This window comes from Cryptomeria japonica, chromosome 9, assembly GCF_030272615.1.
Source record: "Cryptomeria japonica chromosome 9, Sugi_1.0, whole genome shotgun sequence".
NCBI classification, from domain to species: domain Eukaryota; kingdom Viridiplantae; phylum Streptophyta; class Pinopsida; order Cupressales; family Cupressaceae; genus Cryptomeria; species Cryptomeria japonica.
Window position 1 is genome coordinate 508,209,222 of NC_081413.1, and position 24,694 is coordinate 508,233,915.

General features: G+C 38.7%; 1 protein-coding gene across 1 annotated transcript in view; it reads right to left on the minus strand.

Moving 5' to 3' along the window:
* LOC131046942 (uncharacterized) overlaps positions 1 to 24,275 on the minus strand; it is a 134,773-nt gene extending 110,498 nt beyond the window's left edge. Inside the window, exon 1 of the mRNA XM_057980772.2 lies at positions 23,770 to 24,275. Within this exon, the coding sequence (XP_057836755.2) occupies positions 23,770 to 24,107 (338 nt within the window). The 5' untranslated portion in view covers positions 24,108 to 24,275. The remainder of the gene's footprint in view (positions 1 to 23,769) is intronic.
* Positions 24,276 to 24,694: the final 419 nt, after the last annotated feature.

Below are 24,694 nucleotides of genomic sequence, written 5' to 3' on the forward strand. Positions count from 1 at the left end.
CTCATCTATGTCTTCATCGGAAATGACCTCGATATAATGAATTTGTCCTTTGCCCAAACACCTATGACCTAGTTGCCATGACTCTTTGCATGTGAAACATAACCTTTTTCTTTGCAGCTCATTTTTAGACATCTCCACCATATTTATCTTAGGTGGTATAGTGTTCATCTAAGGAGGCTTCTTTGATAGCATAGGAATTGTTTTCTTCAGACTCTTTAGTCACCGAATCTTCAAAATTTGAAGCACTATTGATGGCTTCTTGTAGGGTGCTTGGGTTAAATGCTCTTACTAACCCTTTGAGGGGTTCAACCAAGTCTTCTGTAAAGAAGACTATAAACCTTTTTTCTAACACATCAAAAAGCATTACTGCTAGCCTCTAAAATTCTGCTATGTAATCTTCCATCTTACCCTTTCGCTTCAGCTGTGCTAACTCTTTCAAATGAGTTTATGGATCCTTCCTGTCAAACCTCTCCATCAATCTTTGGTTGAATTCTTCCATGGTAATGATTGAATCGCGTTCTTGGTTTACCAGACCATGGTACCACCATTTGTGAGCGACACCTTCAAGATGTAAGGTGGCAAATCTGAGAGTCTCTTCCTCAAACATTGGATTCAATGAGAAATATGTATCTAGTTTTTGCAACTAGGCTCTTGTTGATGAGCTTCTAGATCCATAAAAAATTGGGATTGTAATCATCCCCAATCAATGTTGGATGTCCTTTCTTTCTATATACCCTTTCCTCCCATGCCCGGTTGTTTTCTTCATCTCATAATAGTCCTTTAAAGTCAGATTTGCACGGATAACAGGGATTAGGGCATGGTATGCATCATGAAGTCTTGTCGTGTCTTCCTCTAGATCAAGTTGTCCTTCCCCAATACCTTCAGGTGTTTCCTTGTCAAGAAATTTAGCCCTAAAGGTCATGGTATTTATTGGAGCTCTCCCACTATTAGCTGAAAGTATTTCACCACCAGCTAAAGCTTTTCCTCTACCCAAACTGATGTCTTTAGCATCATTCTGAATGGTCCTATTAGCACTTAATTGCTGACTCATTCCTCTTAACAGTTGAACCATCTCCCTCATGGCATCCCTCACGCCTGTATTGATTTCTCTAATCTCCTTAATGAAGTCTTGGGTATTTGCCTCTTCCCTATCACCCATTGCCTTCTTCTTTTCCCTTTGCTTGTATTTTTTATCCCTATTACTCATCAATCCACAGGCTGGTAGAAAGGTGGCTCTGATACACTAAAATATACTAACTTGTGAAATTTTACAACCCTTAGAAAATGAACTTACAGCAGCACTTTCTGAATATTAAAATTACTAATTCAAGATAACAAAAAGTAACAGCCTTCCTTCATTTATAAATCAGTTCATACATGTGTCCATAATCAGACCCTTCTTGCTTTGAACAGCACTAAGATATCCCAGAAATTTACAGACCCATAAATCATTCGATATACATACATGAATAGGAGCTATAGATTCTCCCCACACATGATGTTATAGGCCAGTTTATAGGGCAAAACAATAGCAATCCATTGCTTGCATTTTAAGGCACAAGCATAGCAAGTCAATATGAATGATGGTTCTAATTGTGACTTTCCCCACCTAAAGCGAACACCACACAGAGTCTATTGCATGAGACCACATAATTTCGCCTTCAGCTATCACTGTTGGTTCTGCAATTCCCACCACAGACCCTCGGCTTCCTCTTTATCTCTTGCTTAAATTCTGCCTAGAGAATGAGCAGACTGGGTTTGAAAGTGCATGCAGAAAATAGGAAGTGAGCAGGGCCGTCATCCTTCTCAGAGTCACCTTAGGGTTTCATCTTAGAAGGGCACGAAGTGTCATCCTGCTCAGAATCACCTTCTAAGGGTTTCATCTTCGAAGGGCAGGAAAATGCATTTCGGTTCCAAAATCAACGATGCCATTCAACCAATAATAGCTCCTATAAATACTTGTTCAATCCTATGTCGGCCTCAAAGACTAACTGCCAAAGTCAAGGAAGTCATCCTATGGAACTGATTCAATAAAATTATTTAAAAATTACATTTATTAATAATTTTATTTATTTACATATTTAATACTTTATTTAATTATTATTAAAAACAAACACTTGTAAACGAAAGGGCCGACCCCTCTTAATCGGGGAAATCGCATGGAATCATTAGAGTAGCAAGAAAATTGCAATCAATCATTTGCATTGTCTTTAAAATCTCCACTATGTACTTCCCTTGACTTGGGAAGACTTCACTTGCACCGTACCACACCTTGAGACCTCAAAAATAGTGCATAAGGTCAATATTTTTCATATTGAACTCAAAGATCAACTCCCCCTTGCACCATGCTACAAGTTTCTCACTCTCACCTATAAGAATTAGGTCATCTGCATACAACTACCAGAATGAAATACCAACCACAATAAGATGTAAGAGACATAATTACCTTGATATAAGTGCATTTTGCAACTAGAGGTAAGACATCATCATAAGCACCTCCCTCTCTCTCTCTGAAGCCCTGTGCAATGAGTCTAGCCTTGTACTTCTCTATGCTCTCAGCCAATGCATGCTTCACCTTATAAAGCCACTTAAAATCAATCACTAGTTCCCCATCTGGTCTTCATACAATTTCCCAAACATCACTTTGTCTAATGGAGTCATACTTCTCTATCATGGTCATACTCCTCTATCAAGGCATCTCACACTTCCATTGAAGCCACTTCAAAACTAGAAGCTTTTTGCATTAATGATGGATGACATAAAAGTAAAATAACATGAATACTTCTTAGGGAGACAACTCACTAAGAAAGAAGGTTCAATGCCCCTACTTGTTCTCGAGCCACCAACAATGTCTAAGTAAGCCATCTAGGCTTTCTAGGTATTAAGATGGTAATGAGGCATCTATTGCTGCACTATAACTTGGCTGAAATACAATTGGTACTGTTGTATTTTGTTGATTAGAATTTGGCATCTATTGCTTCTTAGGTGAAACTAATTAAATATCCTAATTATCCTAAGAAAATTTATTAAATAGGATCAATATCACATTTAGGATAGAAACATAGCCAAGGTGAAGTACATATTACAAGAAGACCCCCCCATAAGTGTAACTTAAGAAAAATGAGAAATGACTAAAACCAATCTAGAGGAGCAAGTACCATGCAAAATTCAAGAATACTAACCATAATGAATGGCTTTCAATTTGAGATGTAATCTGATGTGAATCAAATGCAAGATGCAGAATCATATACCATATGGCTCTCAATTTGTTACATTCCACTTGTGCCCTAGTTGTTAATATGCAGTGTTTACGACATGATATATGTTTTCCCTAGTGTATTTATGCTATACTTGCAAGATGTTTAACGTGCCCTAATTTTCATGTTTAAATTGAATGAATGTGCCCTAGTTTTTCATATTTTAATTGAATTAATATGCTCAGATGTTCATGCATATTTGGTATGATGTCAACCTAAGTCACAAGGTTTGAATTCGAATTCAAAATTGACGGCCATGAAATTCGGATGAAATTCGACAAGGGAAAAATTTGAAAAAAAAAATCGGATAAAAATCGCCTTATATAATTTTGTTTATTTTTTAAATATATGTATACTTCTAATAAATTATCAAAATAGCTTAACATTGCTAAATAGATTTGAAGTCATTATAAAAAAATGGCACATTTATAAAATATAAACCATAAGAAACATGTGAAATCACGATTGCGAAGATGTTTTCTTTTCAAAAAGCTACAATACATAGTTAAGACTTTAGAACTTCAAAAAAGCTCTAAGTCATCAAGAGCACTTGGCTCAGATGGTGTAGCATCATCATCTGTATCCTTATCCAATTCCTCATCAAGAAAGTCAGGCTCATCTGCAACTAGCACTTCTATGTCTTGTGGAATGCGTTGTTGTGAAGATGTGGAGTCGTTTGCTGATTTGTTCATGAACAATTTCAAATTGCTGCGAACGTCAACAAGATCTCCCAACTTTCCAGACAACAATTTGTTCCTCTTCTTGGAATGGATGTGGTCAAAGCAACTCCAATTCCTCTCACAAGATGATGAACTTGCTCTCTGACTCAGTATTCTAATGGCAAAGCGCTGAAGTTCAGGAGTTTGTGCTCCATAGCTCATCCACCATCTATAACTAGGTATTGCATCTCGTTTCATATCATATTTGGCTCCTGCTACTCCAAACAACCCTTCTGCTCTCTTGTATAGCCAACTTTGGTCTCTGATTAGACATGCAATTGTTGGATCTAGTTCAAATTTGCTAATGGCTTCATGAAACCCTGCCATAATTTCAAAATCAGCTTGTCGATCAATATGAAATAGCTTAGGCTCCAAATAGCAAGCTGTTGCATGTAAAGGTGTATGCATCATTTTCCATCTGGAATCAACTCTGCCCATATCTCCATGTACTCTGCATCTACATTATTTAGTGCTCTCTGAATAGCTTCCTTACAACGATCCATGCTTTCATAAAGCATGCCAAGGCAAGGTTTGTCACCATCAACCATATGAAGCATATCAACAATTGGCTCACATATACTCAAAACCTTTGTTCCACTTTCCCAAAAGCTGCTATTTAAAACAATTTGCTCTATGTTCTTGCCCTTGGCACTTTTAGAAAGTGCTGAATTTTCCCAATCATTGGAACAAACAACTGATCTCAAACCTGCTTTCTCTTCAACAACTCTTTTCAAAGTGATATAAAATGAAGCAAATCTTGTGTCACAAGGCCTCAACAACTCCCTAGATGCATGCTGCCTGTAAAGACTCAATGTGAGACGATGATTTCTTATGAAGTTTGCAATTGCTCTCCCTCTATGAATTGCTTCATGTATCCATGGAAACTTAGCCAAATCATGAAGCAACAAATCCAAACAATGTGCTGCACATGGACTCCAATATATTTGTGGGTATTTCTCAACAATCAGTTTTCCAGCTCACACACAATTTGCTGCACTATCAGTTACCACTTGAACCACATTTTCCACCCCTACTTCAAAAATGGCTTCCTCTAATATTTGAAATATGTATTCAAAAGTTTTCTTGTGGTTCATGGTGTCAACCACTTTCAAGAATGCAACACCTTCAGGACAAGCCACCAAAACATTGATCAATGGCCTTTGACATATATCTGACCATCCATCACTCAATATGGTGCAACCTGTTGCCTTCCAAGAGGCTTTGACCTCAGCTAGTTTCTCAATCACTCTTTCCTTTGACCTCTCCAAAAGACTTGTCCTGAAAGCCTCAAAAGTGGGAGGTGTGTACCCTTTGCCAAACTCTGCAACTTTTTGAATTGCATTGCGAAAATGCGGATTTCTAGCTACATTGAATGCAATAGCACTTGTGTAAAACAAATCTGCTAGTGCATCATCCACCTGTTGTTTCTCTACTGGTTTCCAAAGACTCTTCAAAGTTCCACTCTCTTTGGATGTCCCTGTGGCCTTGGGTAGACTCGAAGAGGAAGACACAATAGATGTGGATCTAGACACATCCTCTTCAATTCTCTGTTTCTTTTGTGCCACCTGCATCTTTCCTGCAATCGAAGAGGCTTGCTCTTTCTCTAAAATATCTCTAATTTCTTTGGACACATTTGGACATGCAGTAACACCTCCACCTTTACCCCCTGAAATACCAAGCAAGTGGTCCTTTATCTTTGTTAAAGTTCCGGTATAAACTTTTGGGCACAAGTTACAATGAAGATAAGTACCATTGCGGGTCACATGTTTCCATCCCTCTGAAGTTGATTTGTTGGGAGCCATTACAATCTGTATAGAAGAAAAATGATTTTTAATATTTAAAACATGGATTAAATTTTAGCTTAAAATGAAAAAATAAAATAAAATAATATTAAAACTAATTATAATAAATGCTTCATTTTCTAATAACTAAATAAAATAAAAAACTGCATATAATAATTTTATAAACATTTATTTTTAAAATAAAAATACATCAAATAAGTTAATAACAAAAAAAATATTTAAGACTTATCAAATAACAAATATAAAATTATATTTCTAAATTCAAAACACAGTATATATTGAAAAAAAAACTTATTACAGTAAAAAATAAAACTAAAATGCATTCTGGGAAAAAATAAAATTATTACAATAAAAATGCATTGTGGAAAAAATAAAATTATTACAGTAAAAATAAAACTAAAATGCATTCTAGAAAAAATTAAATTATTACAGTAAAAATAAAACTAAAATGCATTCTGGAAAAATAAAAATTATTACAGTAAAAATAAAACTAAAATGCATTCTGGAAAAAAAAAAATTAAAATAAAAAATACAACTATAAATATATGGTAAAAATAAAACTATATAGCTATCAAACTATATAACCAAACAACTACACTCGAGAAAAAAAAAAATGAAATGGCTATGTCGAATGCAAAGGGTGAAAAAAATGGAACTCGACACAAAGGCACCTACCTGAACAGCAGCGATGGCAATTGGAAACTACGGCAAGGGCAACTGCAAACCGCGACTTCTATGACGAGGGCAATTGCAAACCGCAACTTCTACAGTGAGGGCAACTGCAACCCGCGACCTCTGCAACCCACCATTTCTGCCACCCACAACCTCTGCAACCCACGACCTCTGCAACCCGCAACCTCTGCAACTCGTGATTTCTGCAAAGACAACGCAGTCCACCTGCAACGGAAACGGAGTCAACGCGTTTTCAGAAGAAACGGAAAATATAACCAATAAATTTGGAGACGAATTTTACAGAGGTGGAGAACGGCGCTTTATAGATAAAATCCGCCAAAAATCTAAAGCAAACCCTAAACAAAATCGCTTTTTAAGTTCTTAACCAATAAAAAAAACCGACATTAAAGCCGTACGATTTTGAAATCGATTTTAAACGATTTTTAAATAAAAATTTCAGATTTGATAAAAATCGAACTTCATCCATGAAATTCGCCGTCTCCTGTGACTTAGATGTCAACTATTCTTAGAATAATGATTTGATGAATCATAATTGGTAAATTGGTGACTTGATAGTTAACATTATGACATGATGTTTTACATTTAACAATGATCTAGGAAATGTCGAAATAGGACAAATTTTGATCTAACTCGTTGAATTGGCCAAGTGTGTGCAGGAGATCGTCGTCCTCCACGAAGGGAGGGAAAGTATCATCAAGTCGGGAGGTAAAAGGGAAGAAAGAACTAATGCCATCTGAAACCCAAACCCTAAGCCAGGTAGACTTATGTTTGACCTTGTCAAATTTTGTTGGTCGTCGCGGCAGGTAACCCTAGATGGTCCATGCAGAGATTTTAGGGTTCACAACCCTAGGTTTTTTATTGCATTTCGAGGTAACTCGTTATTATTATTTTAAGGAATTTTTAATTAATTATTATTTAAATTCTACAAAAGCCCATGTTTTATCATGTAAATATATTTATATATGTATATATATCAATGTATACGTCTTATGCATAGCATGAATATGAGAGTACGTATACCCGGTAGTATACGTGCCCCCAGAGGCATGCATACATAAGGCATTTATATTCATATATGTAAATATATGAATATATTTTACAAAACTCTTGAAAAGGTTAAGTAACCTTAAAAATAAAAGAAATGGTAAAAACCCTATTTATTTGTAAAATAAAACCCATCCTCTAGTCGCTAGAGGTATAAGTGGTGTGAAGAAATAAAAATATTAATCAAAACATTTTTTTCACCCGCCCCCCCCCAACCCCCTTTCATAGCGCCATGCTCATATACATATTATTAATTGATGAGCAAGTTATATTTTTTATCAGGCATTTTGAAAGGAGTTTGATATTGAAAAGTAAATATTGTAGAAGCTTCGAATAATGGAAGGCTTTTTGGCATGAACCATGAGTCTTCACGGAGAAGCAAGAACAAGCAGGAGAATGGCGTGGGGCTAGGAAGAGGAATTCTTGTGACTCCTCCTAGCGGATTAGAGAAAAGATGCCTGGTATTAGGGCAATGGTTGAAAGCAAAACGTGTTGGATAATACATAAGGGGTTTTGGAAAAAGAACGATTCATTCTTACTTCTGGTAGCCATGGAAATAAAGTTTTATGCTCTGCAAATTTCGTTTTCTGCTTTGCATCTCTAGAACAGAGAAATTGTTGTGAGGAACAGCCCTGGGAGGCATCCTACATATTTTTCTTCCTTTATAAAATACACCAGGTCATGTACCTTGGCTAAAACCCTGCAATTTTGTCCTACATTTTATCCATTGCTTCTTAGGTTTCGAATTATAGTGTTTAAAAAAAAATATCGAGATATATCAGTTGTGTGCAATTTGTTAAAGGATTTCTAAAAACCCCATGATATATCTGGTTATCTTTGGAGTATGCCCAATCTGAAGCAAGTATAGAGAATTACTTTGGAAATTGTTTTAAGGCTAAACCCTTCTGCAGTTTTAAAATGAAATGCGTACATCTGCAATATTCTGCTATTAAACCAGATTGACTTACTGTTCTTGGAATTTAGGAGGGTTGAGAGCTAATGAACCAATTCTCATACCTGTACGCTAATGTAATATATATGTATATGTATATGAATGCATTTATTATGATATGCCAAGATATCTTTATTGTTGAAATGTTGTTGTTTATGATATTAAAAGCAGCCAAAACTAGGGGCTGAACCAAGTACAGTCAAGATAACAGCAGATAAGCAACTGTTAGCAGAGAAACAGCAAAATCACAGCCTCCTAAACTTTCCTCTATCAAAAACTTTAAACATACTACGCATATTAATAGAGTATATTAAAGTCTTAGTTAAAATATGCCATGCAGGGCAAAAGATAGTTAAGTCCAGGATTAACCAGTAACCATAACTACAAGCCGAAAGACCATTAGGGCCATTCAAAAAATCAAAAAACCAAACCATAGCAAACAAAGCTACTTCTTTTTGCCCTGGCTCCTCTTGGGGAGGAGCTTCCTTGCCCATTCTTTGGTGACGAATTTGAAGAGGTCTTTATAGTCCTCATCCTCCTTTCCTTTACCTTTGAAGGTGCTTTCCTACAAGAGACAAAGAGTGGTCGCAAAGTTGTGCATGACATTCAATGCAAACCTGGAGACATCATGCAGCTTGTTCTCAATGGCATCCATTCTGCTGGCAATTTCTTGCAAGTTCTCGATCATGTCGTCCACTTTCTTCTCCAAATCCGTCAGTTTGCCTTTCGCTTCCTCCTTGATACTGCTCACTTCCTCCACCACCACCATCTTTTCAAACTTGAGAGTAGGGGACAGAGGGTTTACTCGGGATTTGGGACCAACATCCGGACTCATGGAATTTTTAGGGCTCTCAAACACATGGGTGGAGCTTGCAGAATGAGGGGTCGAGGTGGAATGAAACGGGGCCGAATTACCAGAGGGGCTGGAATTTCCAATATCATGGGATGAGGAGTCCTTAGGAGTCCTTTAAGGGTTTCTCTGGGGGTTTGGACGCCAATCTTACAGAGCGACGGGGAGTGTTAGCTCCATCCATAATCTCCACATCGGAGTCGATTTTCTAGATTCTCACTTTCTTGGGGGGTATTAAATCCTCCGAGTGGTAGGCACGCTTTTTATTTTTCTTACTGGAGGAGCCAGGTTCGGGCAACCGAGGAGGGCTTATGTCAGGGTTGGCAGCGGCTACGGCCGGAGAGTGGCTTTCAAGCACATTTTGGACCGAAATCATGCGAGGACAGAGGGCCAAGTGGAAATTGTAAAGGCGGAGGATAAGGCCTTGGTGGAGAATAGTAAAGTCCTTGCCTTTCTTCTTGGCTTCAGCAATATCTCTCACGTTAGAATCCATAGAATGTAGCAAAAAAAAAGGGATGGAAATAAGATCCTTATTCCTAAGATGGTTAAGGAAAGCGAGGTGATAGTAGTAGAAAACCCCATACCATCCTTCCAGAGTGAAATACTTCATGATGATGTAGCAGACCTCATCCCAAGGCAGTGGAAGATTCTATAATTTCTTTCTTTCCAAACACTCCAGCAGATATGAGGAGGGATAAGCCTCCATAGCTGAATAACCAGGGGGTGGTGGGTAGGAGGTGACCATCCATTAACAAATTGATGAATGTTATCATGAAAAACCCATTGTATACCACATTTTTAAAGGGTAATGGCCCACAAGTGCCAAGCGAAAGGGGAGTGGATAAAAAGATGACTGATAGATTCCTCCTCAGATCTACATAAGACACATTTGTTGGGTCAAAGTTGGAATCCCCTCCTCAAATTGTCCTAAGTCAAAAAAAATTCATGCATAAGGAACCACCAAAAGAAATTAATTTTTGGAATAAGTTGTGGATTCCATATCTTTTTCCAGCATTCAACATCATCAATGGATCTCAAGAGCTGTCTGTAAGCAGACTTGACTGAGAACTCCCCCGACTGGGTCCCTTTCTAGATGAATTTGTCCTCATGGGGAGATAGAGGTATGCTGCATGTAAGCATGAGATCCTGGAGATCAAGGGCAGTAGGCAATAGGTTAGGTCGATCAGTAAAGACCAGGGAGATGTTCTTCCACCTTCCTCTTCCCAGCACAATGTAGTCAGCAATATAATCACCAAAGTGAACCTTTAGGGAGTTCATTAGTTGGCAGAATCAAGATTCAGCTAGAGGTTTATCATCCAGCCAAGAGTCCTCCCAGAACCTAATCTTTCTACCATTTCCAATCTACCACTTCAGTCCCTCTCTGATAACAGGTCTAAGCTTCAGGATGTTGTTCCATAATTTTGACCCAGGAGGTAAGCCACGGGAACTCAAATTAAAGCAGAACTGTTCCCTTTCCAAATACCTAGCCCTGATAATGTTACACCAGTCTGCCTCACCTTTAGCTAGGATCCATCCCACTTTAGTAATTAAGGCCTTGTTCAAGGCATTTATCTTTCTGATACCAAGACTCCCCATGGTCTTGGTTAAGCAAACAATATCCTACTTAACCAGAGAGAGGCATTTCTTTTCTTCCATTCCCGTCCAGAGGAAAGTTGTTTGGATCTTCTCAAGCTTGTCCCCCATAGCACCTGAGATTTTGAATAGGGAAAGGAAGTACACAGGGATTCCCTGGAGGGAAGCAGCAAGGAGTTGGAGCTTCCCCACACTACTAAGGAATTTGCCCTTCCATCCAGCAAGTTTCTTATGTATTCTTTCAAGGATAGTATTCCAGAACGCAGGGGTGACCTCTTTGACAGTGAGGGGGAGACCCAGGTAAGTCCCAGGAAGAATAGCAGACTTACACCCAAGAATATTAAGGATTTTAGTCTGAAGGTCCAAAGGGGTGTTGAAGAAGAAGAGATTACTTTTATCATAGTTGATACATTGCCCTGAAGAAGAGGCATAGTTAGCAAGCAAATTCTTCCAGTGTTTAGCCTCAATCACGGAGGATTTACCAAAAAGAAAGGTATCATCCACAAATTGTTGAATCACAGAGGGGGGAATAATAGAAGCCGCTTTGAACCCCTGCAGTCTTCCATTTGTTGGTGTTGGAAATAAGCCACACCTGGACCAACGATGGACTGGTCCAAGAGAGGCTAGTAGCTCAGTGGTAGAGTACTACAGCAGCGTATGGAAGGTCCTAGGTTCAAGTCCTAGCTGGTCCATGTCTCAACATGGTATCAGAGCCAGGTCCAGGCTAGGAGCCCCAATCACACAAGAGGTGTGGCTTAAGGGGGGGGTGTTGGTGTTGGAAATAAGCCACACCTGGACTAACGATGGACTGGTCCAAGAGGGGCCAGTAGCTCAGTGGTAGAGCACTCCAGTAGCATATGGAAGGTCCTAGGTTTGAGTCCGAGCTGGTCCATGCCTCAACACCATTGACCATCAAATCCACCACATTCCTGCCCAAAACTTCAGCAATCATAATAAAAAGATAAGGGGATAGGGGATCTCCCTGTCGAATACCTTTTCCAGCTTTAAAGTGCCCCCTAGGAATCCCATTGATCAAGATGGAAAACTGAACCGTAGAAACACATTCCCATATCATATCAACAACTTTTTGATTAGAGCCCAGTTTTGAGAGAGTTTTGAATAGGAAGCACCAGTTGACTTTATCATAAGCTTTTGAGATGTCGAGTTTAAAGGCCATACCTGGAATTCTGCTTTTGTCCATCGAATGAATAATTTCATGAGCAGCAATGGCCGCATCCAAGATTTGACGACCTGGGACAAAGCCTTTTTGGGAGGGGCTAATAAACTTAGATAGCAGCGGCTTAATTGTATTCACCAAGACCTTGGAGATGATCTTGTAAATAGAATTGTAGAGGCTTATAGGCCGAAAATCCGTCATGCAATTGGGGTCCGGAGACTTGGGGACGAGAACAATGTAGGTGCTATTCATCTTTTTCAGTAATTTACCAGTCCTAAAGAAATCCTTCACCGCTTTAGTGACATCATAACTAACAATATCCCAAAATTCCTAGAAGAAAGCCGAGGGGAAGCCATCCGGACCCGGGGTCTTGAAAGCACCCATCGCAAAGACAGCCAAATGGACCTCCTCCAAGGAAATGGGAGAAAGGAGCTAACAGTTATCCTCCTCCCCAATGGCATTAGGGAGTTTGCTCAGGAGTCTGTCCTATAGGGCCTCATTACCTCTTCCGGACTCAATATACATACAGATGAAGAAGTTAGTAGCAGTTTGACCAATTTGGGCTTCACCAGTGATCTCCTGACCAGTGTCATCTTTTAGGCATTTGATCAAGTTTCTCTTTTTGTGAATGCTGGTTGAGCAGTGAAAGAAAGCCGAGTTTCTGTCACCCTCCTTCAGACACTGAATTCTGGATCTTTGCTTCCAATAGCTTTCCTCCTTAGAAAGGATTTCCTTCCAATTCTTTCTACATTCTTCCTCCTCAATAAGGAGAGAATGAGGGGGGTCACCTGAGGCCATGATGCTTTGGAACTATTCAAGTCTGGAGTACAGATCCTTCTTCTTTTTGAAGATGTCACCAAAGGTCGCTTTATTCCATCCTTTCACTTCCCTTCGGATGAGATTCAATTTCTCAGCAATTCTAAACATCGCAGTCCCTTGGACCAGGGTGGCCCACCAACCCTTGACCAGATCTCTGAAATCCGGGTGGGAGGCCCACATGATCTCATAATGAAATGGGGGAGGACCCAAGGGGGGTCTATTACTCCAGTGGAGGAGGAGAGGGCTATGATTAGAAGCGGTCCTTGGGAGGGTCCTTAGATAGGAGTTCTGACCAATATCCCATTTGGCAGAGACTAGAAATCTATCCAGTCTAACTTGAATTAGGTGGTTCCCTTTCCTATTATTTGACCAAGTGAAGGGGACACCCTGAAGATCAATATCAAAGAGGCTAGTAGCATTTATAAGATTAGCAAGATCTCCCATGCTATCAGAGAAATCCACAAGTCCCCCACATTTCTTAAAGGGGTAGAGAGGGGTGTTGAAATCACCAGCCAACATGTAATGAGAATTCTGATCCTCAAGGATGTACTCAGAAATTTCCTCCCATCCCACTTTGGAATTGGGGGCATATATATTTAACAAGTGCCAGCAGAGATCACCATATTGAAAAGTAACCGCCAGGAAGTTCGATGAGCTTACATAAACCTTTCCTTGGACCTTGCAGGGGTCCCAAAGGGTAGCAATTCCACCAGACGCCCCCAACGCCTCAACATACAAAAAAGTAGCCCCCGGCCAAAGTTTGCCAGTAGTGGTTGCAAAAGTTTGGTAGGACATTTTGACTTCCTGAAGAAGATAAATATCTAATTTCATCTCTAAAATATATTTTTTTATAGCAAATTGCTTTTGGGGGTTGTTGAGTTCCCTTATGTTCCAAGAGAGGAACTTCATTTCTTAGTTCTGTTGATTCCATCAAGGGTCAACTGTCTGCACCTTGCAATATCCCTTGCCATAACTTTATGTCTCGGCACTCTCTCGGTTGGTCTTCCAACTTTGTTGTCAATGCCCACATCCGCCTTCTTCGTCCTAGTTTTTTTCTTCTGTGTCAACCAGTCCTCTTTATCCACAGAGGGAGAACAGGGTGGGGATAACTTCACATTAGGTGTCAGCAGGGGAGATTTAGCCACTTCCTCCAAAATCCTCGAACTGCTTAGTTCCAGGATTAGTTCCACCCGGGGAAGACTTAACACCACAAAGACTAAAGGGGGCTTGGGGAGGCATGGGGTTAGCTTCAACTAAAGACCTAGAGGAGAGGTAGCCATCAACCATAGCCAAGGAGGGGGAGGAAGAAGGACCAGGGGATAGTCGTAGGCTAATCACCGAGGGAATTTCTCCATCTTCCAGAGGCACCACTGGACTAGATTTCTTCACTGGATCGACAAGGGTTTTTATAATATCTAGGATCTTATCAGTGTGGGGGTAATCTTCAGAGATCTCACACACATTAGGCAATCCCAAAGGGGCTAAAGAAGAGGGTGCACTTGGGCTGATGGGAACATCCACAATAGCAATCTCTTTAAGCTTGGGTTCAGCTATCGTCGGGGCCTTACAATCAGCAAATGTATGCCCTTGCTTAGCACATTTCTGACAAAAAAGAGTAGCATTTTCATAGACAATGGCCTGGCATTTTCATAGACAATGGCCTGGGACCATTTTCCCCACTTTGAGTTGAGGGAAACAAAGTTGGGAAGCGCTTTGTTAATAGCAACATTAACACAGAAACGGGCATAAACCAACCTGGATTTAGCAAGGGTGACCGAATCTGCTGTAACATAGTTGCCGAACGAATTCCCAATCCAACGGAAGATCTATTCATCCCAAAATTCCAACGGGAGGTCAAGGAAATTAACCCAAACAAGAGCCATATGGTTGAGTTCAGCTGAGGGGTCGAACCCAGGCTTCCATTTAGCAAAAGTTAGAATATGCTTTCCATAGGCCCAAGAGCCTGAAAGGATGATGATCAGGTCTTCCTCCGCAGTAAACTTGAAAAGGAAGAGGCCTCCTAGCATAGCCGAGAAATCAACACTTCCCTTTAACTTCCATCTTGCCTTAGCCCATCGCCTAACCATGTCAATAGATGGTATGAAGGAGAAGAAACTTCCAACATTCGCCAGGTGAAGGGATGAAGCGTTTTATCCATGAAACTATCAGGGAGCTTGATCTTCGTTCCCTCGTCGATTTGGGTAAAGTTAGCCAAAGCCATTTCCATAGTCGTACAAGTGGAACCAAGTAGAGCACCTTTCCAGTTGGATTTGGAATCTTTTTTGATTTGGAATCTTTTTTGCCATCCTCCACAATCTTCTGACTGGAAACATTTTCCGGTCCGGAAGAGGGAGGATTCTTCTCGTTAGCTTCGAGGTTATCCAAACATTTGTCCTCATCCCTCTGACCAAATTCCGTTAGTATCGAAGATGAAGAGCCAGAAGGAACATCGTTCTTGACAGTCTTTTCCGAAAGACCCGCAGACAGTGGGGTCCCAAAAGCGGAACCAGGAGCATGTGGACCAACCGTGGTATCGGGAGGGGGGTCCCGTTGCAAGGAGGAGGGAGGAGGGGACCCCCCCAGAGGAGGCGGTCATACGGGCGATTCGAAATTCGAACGATGGCAGAGGTGGGAAGGTTGTAGAGCACAATAGCAAGGATTTTATTGTTAGTTTCAACCATGTTATTTGAAATACTATTGTTAAACCAGACCAATTAGGATGTTTTAATTCTTCAGCTATTATGATTCTTCAATTTAAAAAGAAGCATACTCTCTGTTCAAGTAGATTGTTGTTACACACCTTTCTCACTAAGCAAAATCTCTATATAAAACCAGTGGTAGACTGTAATAGTTGTCATTTTGATATTTTAAAAAAAAATTAAAATCTAAACCTCTGAAAAAGAGCAATATGTCATAATTGGTTATCATAAAAGATGGCTGCTAGCTTGAACATTTTAAAGAACCAAAACGAATATGGGTAGATGAATATATATACGTATATATATATATATACAAACATACATACATATATATTTATATATGTGTGTGTGTGTGTATGTATGTATAATATTGTGATGTCCTCGATATAATTAAATAATAAAATTGAAATACTTTATTGTAAGGCCCCAAATTTAATAACAAATCTTTCGGGCCCTTTATTTAATTAGATTAGTCAAGTCTTAGTTTGGTCGTTTCAGCTCGTTTGCAACCCTTCGGTAAATTTCCCGGAGCCCATATTTATGGCCAAGTCTGTCATTTGTGTTAGTATGCGAATTTGGTATTTTTCTCTGTTGTGCGAATTCCTCTTGGAGTTCTGTTATCCGCCATTTCGGAGGTGAAAGACCCTCCCTATTTGGTACTTGCAATTTCGGTGGGAGTAACTCCTCACGCTACTCTGCCCTACTCTTAGTCCAAGATTGTTGTAATTTGAAGTGCATTAATCTGACTATTCTCTGGCTTGTGCGAATTCTTGAAATATAAATCTTCTTGTTCATCGTTTATCTGGCATCAGACCTTATTGCAAGCTTCATCATTTCCCTATACAACACTTGATCGAATACACCACACCTTGAACGGCCTGGCTCGGGCAACTAGTCTCCACTACTGTACGGTTCTCTCACTGTACGGTCTGCACTCTCTCCATACGATTCCCACACCGTACAACCCTCACCCTCACCATACGATCACACACCGTACATCCACACCCTCATCGTACATCCTCACCCTCACCGTACATTCACACAACCTCACCGTACAACCACACCCTCACCCTCACTGTACAGTCACACATCCTCACCGTACATCCACACCCTCACCGTACAACCACACCCTCACCGTCACCGTACGATCACACACCGTACATTCACACCCTCACCATACATTGACAAGGAAACATTACAAATACTCTATGCCTGTATGTGTAATGTATATGGATTATTTAACCCATAATCAGTGTAATAAGCTGGAAAAGATATACAAGCAGTATTCCTTAGATTAGAGCGGATGCCTATCCAAGTCTTGTGTTAAGAAGACTTTTGCATTCTTAATTGAGCTTTTTCAGAGATAGCTCGAGTCTGGAAATCATAACAGCAGAATCAAACGACCTAACTGATAGAGATTATCATCTTTAAATTATGAAATAAACTAATACCCTAGCCTAGGAAGGTAGAGGGTAGAAGGGCACCATTGTACCTCGATGCAGATAGCATCACCATTGAGTGATTACCCTCAAGATGCCAAGACAGCAGAGACATGTCAGGCATGGTTTACATTCCATACTTATGAGTTGGATGTATAGTTGGCGGCTCTTATGCCCCCTATTTTTCCATCCCAAGGATTTAGAAGAAGAAGAAGAAAGAATTTTAACGTCCACAAGGCTAAGAATAGCCTATGGGACAATCTGATCAAGCTGAATTAGTTTTTTAAGGTCTGATCTCTGCTTGTTCAGGCTGATGATGAGAGCACCCATCTTCACGATATGCTCCTCGCTGAACAAGTTATACCATGTGCTGGCAGTTAGGAAATTGGCAAACTTCTCCCGGCTGACTTTAAGTGCTTCACACTCCAAGATAAAATGTTTTTCAGTTTCCACACTCCCACTGATGCAAAACGGGCAAACTCTTTCTTCCCAAATCTCTTTTGGCCTTTTCCACCACCCGGTCTCACACCGAAGTTGGTGAGAGTTGGTTCTAAGCTGTGAGATTAGAATTTTAGCCTTCCATGATATATTAGCCTCTATATAGGCTTTTTGAAGATGATCATAATTGGGGTTGAACTCATTAATATAGTATTGTTTCTTCCTTCCTAACCCAATACTCCATTTTTTCTTGTAAAACTTTTCCATAACGAAGACCTTTATCTCCTTGTTGTTTGTGGGGCATGAGTTCAAATAAATATCCCATTTTTTCAACCATTTGATGTTTTGTTTCATCCACATCTTCTTCCTTTTGCACAAAGTGTCGTTGACAACAACCTTAGGCCATCTATCTTCTCCCATTTGCTCGGATCTTTTTAAATAGCTAATGAGACGCACCATAGCAGCTGCCTCAATAGGGGCAGCACCCGTTTCACTTAACATGATATCATATGGGACCGTGCTTTTAATTTTGAACTTGCTTGTGATCAAACGTTTTTGAATTCTCTCAATTTGCTTCCATTGAGAATCTAAGGTACTGCTGTCCCAAACTTCACAACCATATAGAATAACCGGCAACACCAAAAGCCTAAAAAGTGTTTGGATGGTTTTCCAATCCCAAAGCTTAGCCTCTCTGCATCTATTTTGAAGTGCATAGAGTCCCTTCCAGCCGCCTAGAGTTCTCTTCTTCCTGCAACCTTCCCAACTAAGACTCTTGTTGAAATCAATTCCAAGGTATTTGTAATCTGTAACTTCTTCAAGAATGCTACCTTCAAAGTAAAACTTATGTTGCTCTTGTTTCCTTCTACTTGAGAAAACCATGATTTTCGTCTTGTTGATATTAACTTGCATTCCCACAATATTGCAAAAGCGCTCAAGGGCAAATAAGTGCTCATGCAAACCAAGGGCGGAATTAGCAAGCAAATTGAGGTCATCAACATAAAGGCGCAGCCTTATCACAAATTCACCCAATTGAATACCATCACCATTCTGCATGTTTAACCATTCTTCAAATTTGTCAATGTATAAGCCAAACAAGGTAGGGGAAAGAGGACACCCTTGTTTGACACCAATATCACTCCTAAAACTAGTTGAAATGCCATCAGGAGTTCTGATTTTCACTTTAACCTCCTCATAAAGCCTATGAACAGCAGCCCTAAGATGAGCCGGGATACCAAGCTCTTCCATTCTGTGCCACAATTTGTCATGTGGGACTGTGTCAAAAGCTTTTTTGAAATCAACAAAGCAACAGAAGACATCTTCCTTTTTCTCCCAGGTTTTTTCGATGATGTGTCTCAAAGTAATACCATGATCAACTGTGGAATGTTTAGGTCTGAAACCAGCTTGGCCTTTTGCACGTTTATGATTTTCTTCTGCCCATTTGCTGAATCTATTTTCTATCATGCTGCCAAATAACTTAGCAAACAAAGGATTGATCATTATAGTCCTATAGTTGGAGGGGTTATTGACATCTCCACTTTTGAAAAGAGGTATAGCAAGACTTGTAGTCCAATCTTTAGGAAACCCATGAGGAATGATGTTATTGAATATTTTTGCAATATGAGGGGCAAGGACTTTCATGCCCCACTTGAGAAACTCTGCTTGAAGTTCTCCTAAGTCTTTAGCTTTACCAACACCCAATTTCTTAATACCCAATTCAATTTCTTGCACAGTGAAAAGATTAGTAGAAATGTTGACCAAGGGTGGGGGAGCCACCTCCAAATCATGTTCATAAAGTTGCCTAGCATAATCAAACCATTGAGTGGCTGTGATACTATTGTCAATCTGTTTCTTTTTTTATTGCAGCTCTTTCCAAAAAAGTTTGGGATTATATTTGCTAAGAAAAATTAACTCTTCCCTCCTAGTACACATAAAATCAGCTTTCTTTTTCTTTAAAATCTGTTTGTAAGCTTTGATGTGAGTGTCTTTATTATTTGACTTTCTTAAACCTCTTCTAGCCATTTTGCATTCCTCATCAAACCAAGCATTCACCGGGAAACAATTTGTCTCAGATTTTTTGTTTTTTGTTCTTTTGCATTTTGAGAGGGCCACATGGATCAGATTTGTTAACTTATGACTGTTGAGATCATGAAATGTCTTTTTCTCCCATTTAAGAAGTCTCTCCAAAGCAACCTGGAAGATACAAGCATTTTCTTGCATCAAAAGAATTTTGCCCTTTGAATGTTGTTGTAGGGAAGGTTGATTTTTTTCCACATACTACCTCTTTTCTGCCCAAACAATACTTAAATAGATCGGTTTGTGATCTAATTTAGTTGAATCATTACAAATCTTTGCAATCATAAATGAGAAGAAATAAACAGTAACTTTTAAGAGTACTAGAGCTGTTAACAAATGAATGTTAAATATACGTATGGTCATAGTTCCTATATGAGTTCAATTGAACCCATTTTGACCCTAGACCTATGCCGAGAAGGGTGGTGATCATTGACAACAAATTTAATCGTGCTTGCAGTGTTCAAACCTTGGCCAAGGTGGTGTTGCGTAATGCAAGCGACCGTCAAATCACTAGTACCAGATACACCTCTAGTCAGAAGCATCATACTAGTTGGGGGTTACCCATAGTGTATGGCCAACTAGCATGTGTAGGTCCTAAACACCAAGTCTCAGATGGCATTGAGTTCCACTTCCCGTTACCTCCCTACGAAGGGTTGGGCCAATCCAGTTGGATATGGCACAGGGGACTAGTAAGTCCGTGGTTGGGCAGAAAAGCACCCTAATGATACTTTCCCTCCTCACTAGTATCTTGAAAAAGTTATGAAGTTCAGAATGTTAGCATCATATGAAATGTACTCTCTAAACTCTCTCTCTTTCATTTAATGCAATGTTTAGTTATTTCCTTCTCTTACGTTTATGTTTGGTTTAGAGCAATGTAATTACTTTCAGATATTGTTTATCTCAAAAAAAAAACTCTTCCTTTATATGTTAAGTTGCAATGTTCATGTTAAGGGTTATATTCGTTTCAGCATGTTACATTTATGTTTAAAAGCTTTATTTCATTTTAGCATGTTATTTCGTTTTAGCATGTTACACAATCTATAATGTGAACCTATGCAGATCCAAATGTCTCATGTCATAAGCAAGATGCAGCAAAGAGAGAACTAGAAGATCTAAAAGCCGATGCAACTTGATGTGAGCTTTCACCAAGATGGATGTGGAATCATGATGAATGGCATTCAACTACTCTCATCCCTTATTATATCCTATTGTGTAGAAACACTAGAAGCCTATGTATGAGACCCCCCAGAATGGAACTGTATTGTAGTTCATAATTTAGAAAATGCCCAAGTGTAAGCCCCTCAAAAAGATAAGTATATAATCAGAAGGTACTTTATAAGTTAGTGTACTTGCATAAATACCCCACCTAACCTCCCAAAACCCACCCCAAATAGCTCAATGTAGGCACCATTATTCAATAATGTTTGTGGCATTTTATACATTAGTGCGATTACAAGAGTTTTTTGTGCTTTCCAATTGATTTACAATTTCAAGAATGAAAGAAAACTGAAATATAATCTCAAAGAAAAACTAGATCAAACTAATCATTCCATGATGTGGTGCTCTAAAATCCCCCCACCTTTCAAAAAAACAGCTTATTGATTGGAGTCCGTATGTATAAGATATGGGCATTTGAAGTTGCAAAAGTGAAATGAAATCATTTAAATCTTGAGAAATTGAGTTTTAAAAAATAACACCATATAGCTGAGATATGGCCTCCCAAAGTTTGCCTCCAACTCTTCAAATGAGAGGGATTTGCTACTGATGGCTACTAGGTGGCTAGCGGAGTTGGTGACCTAATGGAGATGAAGTATTATAGTTGAAAAGAAAATGGAATTTTTTAATAGAAAAATATTAAATTGAACAAAGTCCAAGGCCCAAGGCACCCAGCTCCCACCCCCACCAACAAAAAATATATGCGCTTTATGAAGCATTTTCATTTATTTTCCTTTTTGACGTTTTTTTACCAAAAGCAAAAAGAAATTACACAATACCGAAAAAAAATTTAAAAAGTGTTGTACAATGTTGTTCAAGGAGATCATATGACATCCCTGGGGGAAAAAATTGCATTTTGCTGACCTGCTCTTATTTTGACAACTTTTATGTTCATTTGTAGATTCTTGACCCTTTTGAACGTTATCATGTAATCCATTTCAAGCCAAAATGCTCTGAAAAACAAGTTGTTCACAAAATCTACCAAAATATATGCTGTATAAAATGAAATAAAATAACTCCCAGGTACCCAAATCAGATGAAATGAAAGGCAAACCTTTGCTTCTTGACTACTCTAAAAATGATTGTGGGCTCTACTCTGATCCAGGAATCACCAATGCGAAGCTCTATATGAAGCCCTCTTTCCTAAATGGACAAGAACAAACTCCAAATACCAACAGAGCTTTAATGCCATCTAAGATTCAATGGGGATCAAATTATAAAAGCCTGAATCTAGGCGCACGAAGAGAGTTAAAATAACTGCAAGCGCAAAACAAATGATGCAACACAAGCATTCCAAAATAGAGGAAATCAATAATCAAGTCAAATCAACCATCAAATAATGAATGAAATACGTATAAATAGTCCATCTATATGTACAACTCAAGGAGTTAATATGCCCAATAGACATGAGTTTAAACTTTAACTGCCAGTCAATAAATCAGTTAACTCTATGAAGTCAATTTTTGAACTGCCAATCAGAGGATTAGTTCACTCAACCTAACTAAGATAGAGGTGGCCTTGACTAAACAGAGGTGGCACCTAACTACCACCAATTAAGGATTGATGAGGCAGTGGTGGCATTTGTGTACCTTAAGACAAGGTATACACATGTCTTTACTAGTTTTTTAGATAAGAATAACTAAATATCCTAATTATTGTAAATAAATGTATTAAATTGGTACAATATCCAAATTAGGATAGAAGCATATCCAAAGTGAAGTAAACAATACACCAACAGCTACAATAGCCAAGATATATATTTGAAAAGCTCACATATTCTATATATAGTATTTACTATTTAACAGAATGGATTGCATATATACACCTGTAGACTCCTACCCAATATTAAAACTCTCTCATTTCATATTCTATGTTTCCTACCATGTACACTTAGTGCCCCAAATATATCTAAGTAGATATACATCAAATGCCTTTGTGAGTTACATACTAGGCTTAATTGATTTGAACTCATTTCTATGGACAAAAACATTGCATTACAAATTTAATAAATTTCTCAATACAGAAAAAAAGTGGGTAAATATCTATTGCCTTTGTGGAGTGTAGATGCCCCGATGCGTTATTTTATTTTATTTCTATGGACAGCAACTTTAGCTAAATTCTCAGAACAAAACAAAAAATCACTTCTATATCCCATTTATAACAAGTTGATATTCTCCCACACAGACATAAAGTTTAAAATTTGAATACATCAATTTCATTTGTAGGACTGGGAATGTACATAAACTCCTCAGTGATGGACATTTATTTCCAAGGGAAAATTTTTGCTTAATCATAAACTAAATTCTCTCTTTGCCATGTTCTTACTTCTTTCTCTACACAACCCAAACATATCAAGTGGGAGTTGGTATGTAGCAAATCATCGTAGTCATGTTCATAAAAAGCAAAAAAGAGAGGTTAAAAAAGTATTAACGCATTTGAACAAAAACGAAATTGACAAAAAAAGAAAGTAATAAAAAAAATATTTTTGAGGAAAATACAACATAGGGATTTTATTATAGGTAATTGGAACTTCTACAGGCAATTTTTATTAATATTCCACATGAATATTATTTGTATAACGAAACCTTATATGTATACAAGAGCTAAAAGAATATTGAGAAAGAGAGTAGAGGGTGAAAAGCTCAGTGAAAGAGGCTAGAAGGTGAAATGCTAAGAATTTTTTAATAATCACTGATCAATCCTATACTAATTAAGAAATTGACATATAGAATTCTTCTCAAACAGGAAGCTTCAAGCATGAAGGAACTTCATTCATTTAGAATTTTTGAAATAAAAAGTTGTTTTATTAAAAGAAAGCCAAGATGTTTTCTTCACTTTAGGGATTCTATCCTCCAATGCATCAAATTATGGATATACGTCAAATGTGTTCGTGGAAATAGGATTTCACATTACCAATCAGCTAAACTCTCAAAAAACAAAGGAGGTTAGATCTCTCTTAACATTTTTTTTCATTAAGTAGCAGGAACTTGCATACTTACAGCTTCTTCTCCTCCACCACAACTTTTTCGGCGTAAGTGCCATCTTCAAAGCCAATTACCCGGTCCCCAACTTTGATTCTTGTGACCCCCGTCCCTATTTCTTCCACAGTTCCAGAGAAATCGCTACCTGGGACAAATGGAAGTGGAGGTTTTTCCGGGTGTTTCCCCATGCACGCCAAAACTGTGGCATAATTCACACTCGCAGCCTTGACTCTGATCAGAACAGATGTGGGTGAAATCAACTGAGGAACAGGATAATCGTTTCTAATGTATACTGGTGAGGTTTCTGAGATAGGTACAGTCGGATCACCCAGTTTTCTGCATACCAAGGCCTGCATCTTGTCAGGCTTAGGAGAGTACAGAAAATTTTGTCCGTGTTCAGAGATGGATTGGGAGTCAAGCCTATTATGAGTCGGTAGATTTTATATTCCAATTTAAAAAAATTTAAGATCTATAAATAGGGAGCACTAGGAAGACATACGTACACGTAAGATTACGTGCTCACCCATCAAATGTCTGAGAGGTGTGGAAGATCAGGGAATTTTTGTCAATTATTTTTGCATAAATTTGTGTTATACATGAAATCAATTGGTAGGTTATTTAGAAAATGATATTTATTTGTACAACGAAGGTCTTAATAATGAAGAAGTGATAGCTTCAAATCCACTTTGCATCTGCTTACAAGGATCCTATCATAAGTGAAACAAAACCTTTGAATTAGGAAGATAATTCAGTTTCATTATCAACAGGTCTTGTTATTTTTGCAATCGAGAGAGGTAGAAATAGGGATAGAAAGAGGGAGAGATAGGGGGGAAGAGTAAGAGAGTGTAGAGTGTAGAGTAAAGAGATAAAGATATATATATATATAGAGAGAGAGAGAGAGAGATAGGGGGGAAGAGTAAGAGAGTGTAAAGTGTAGAGTAAA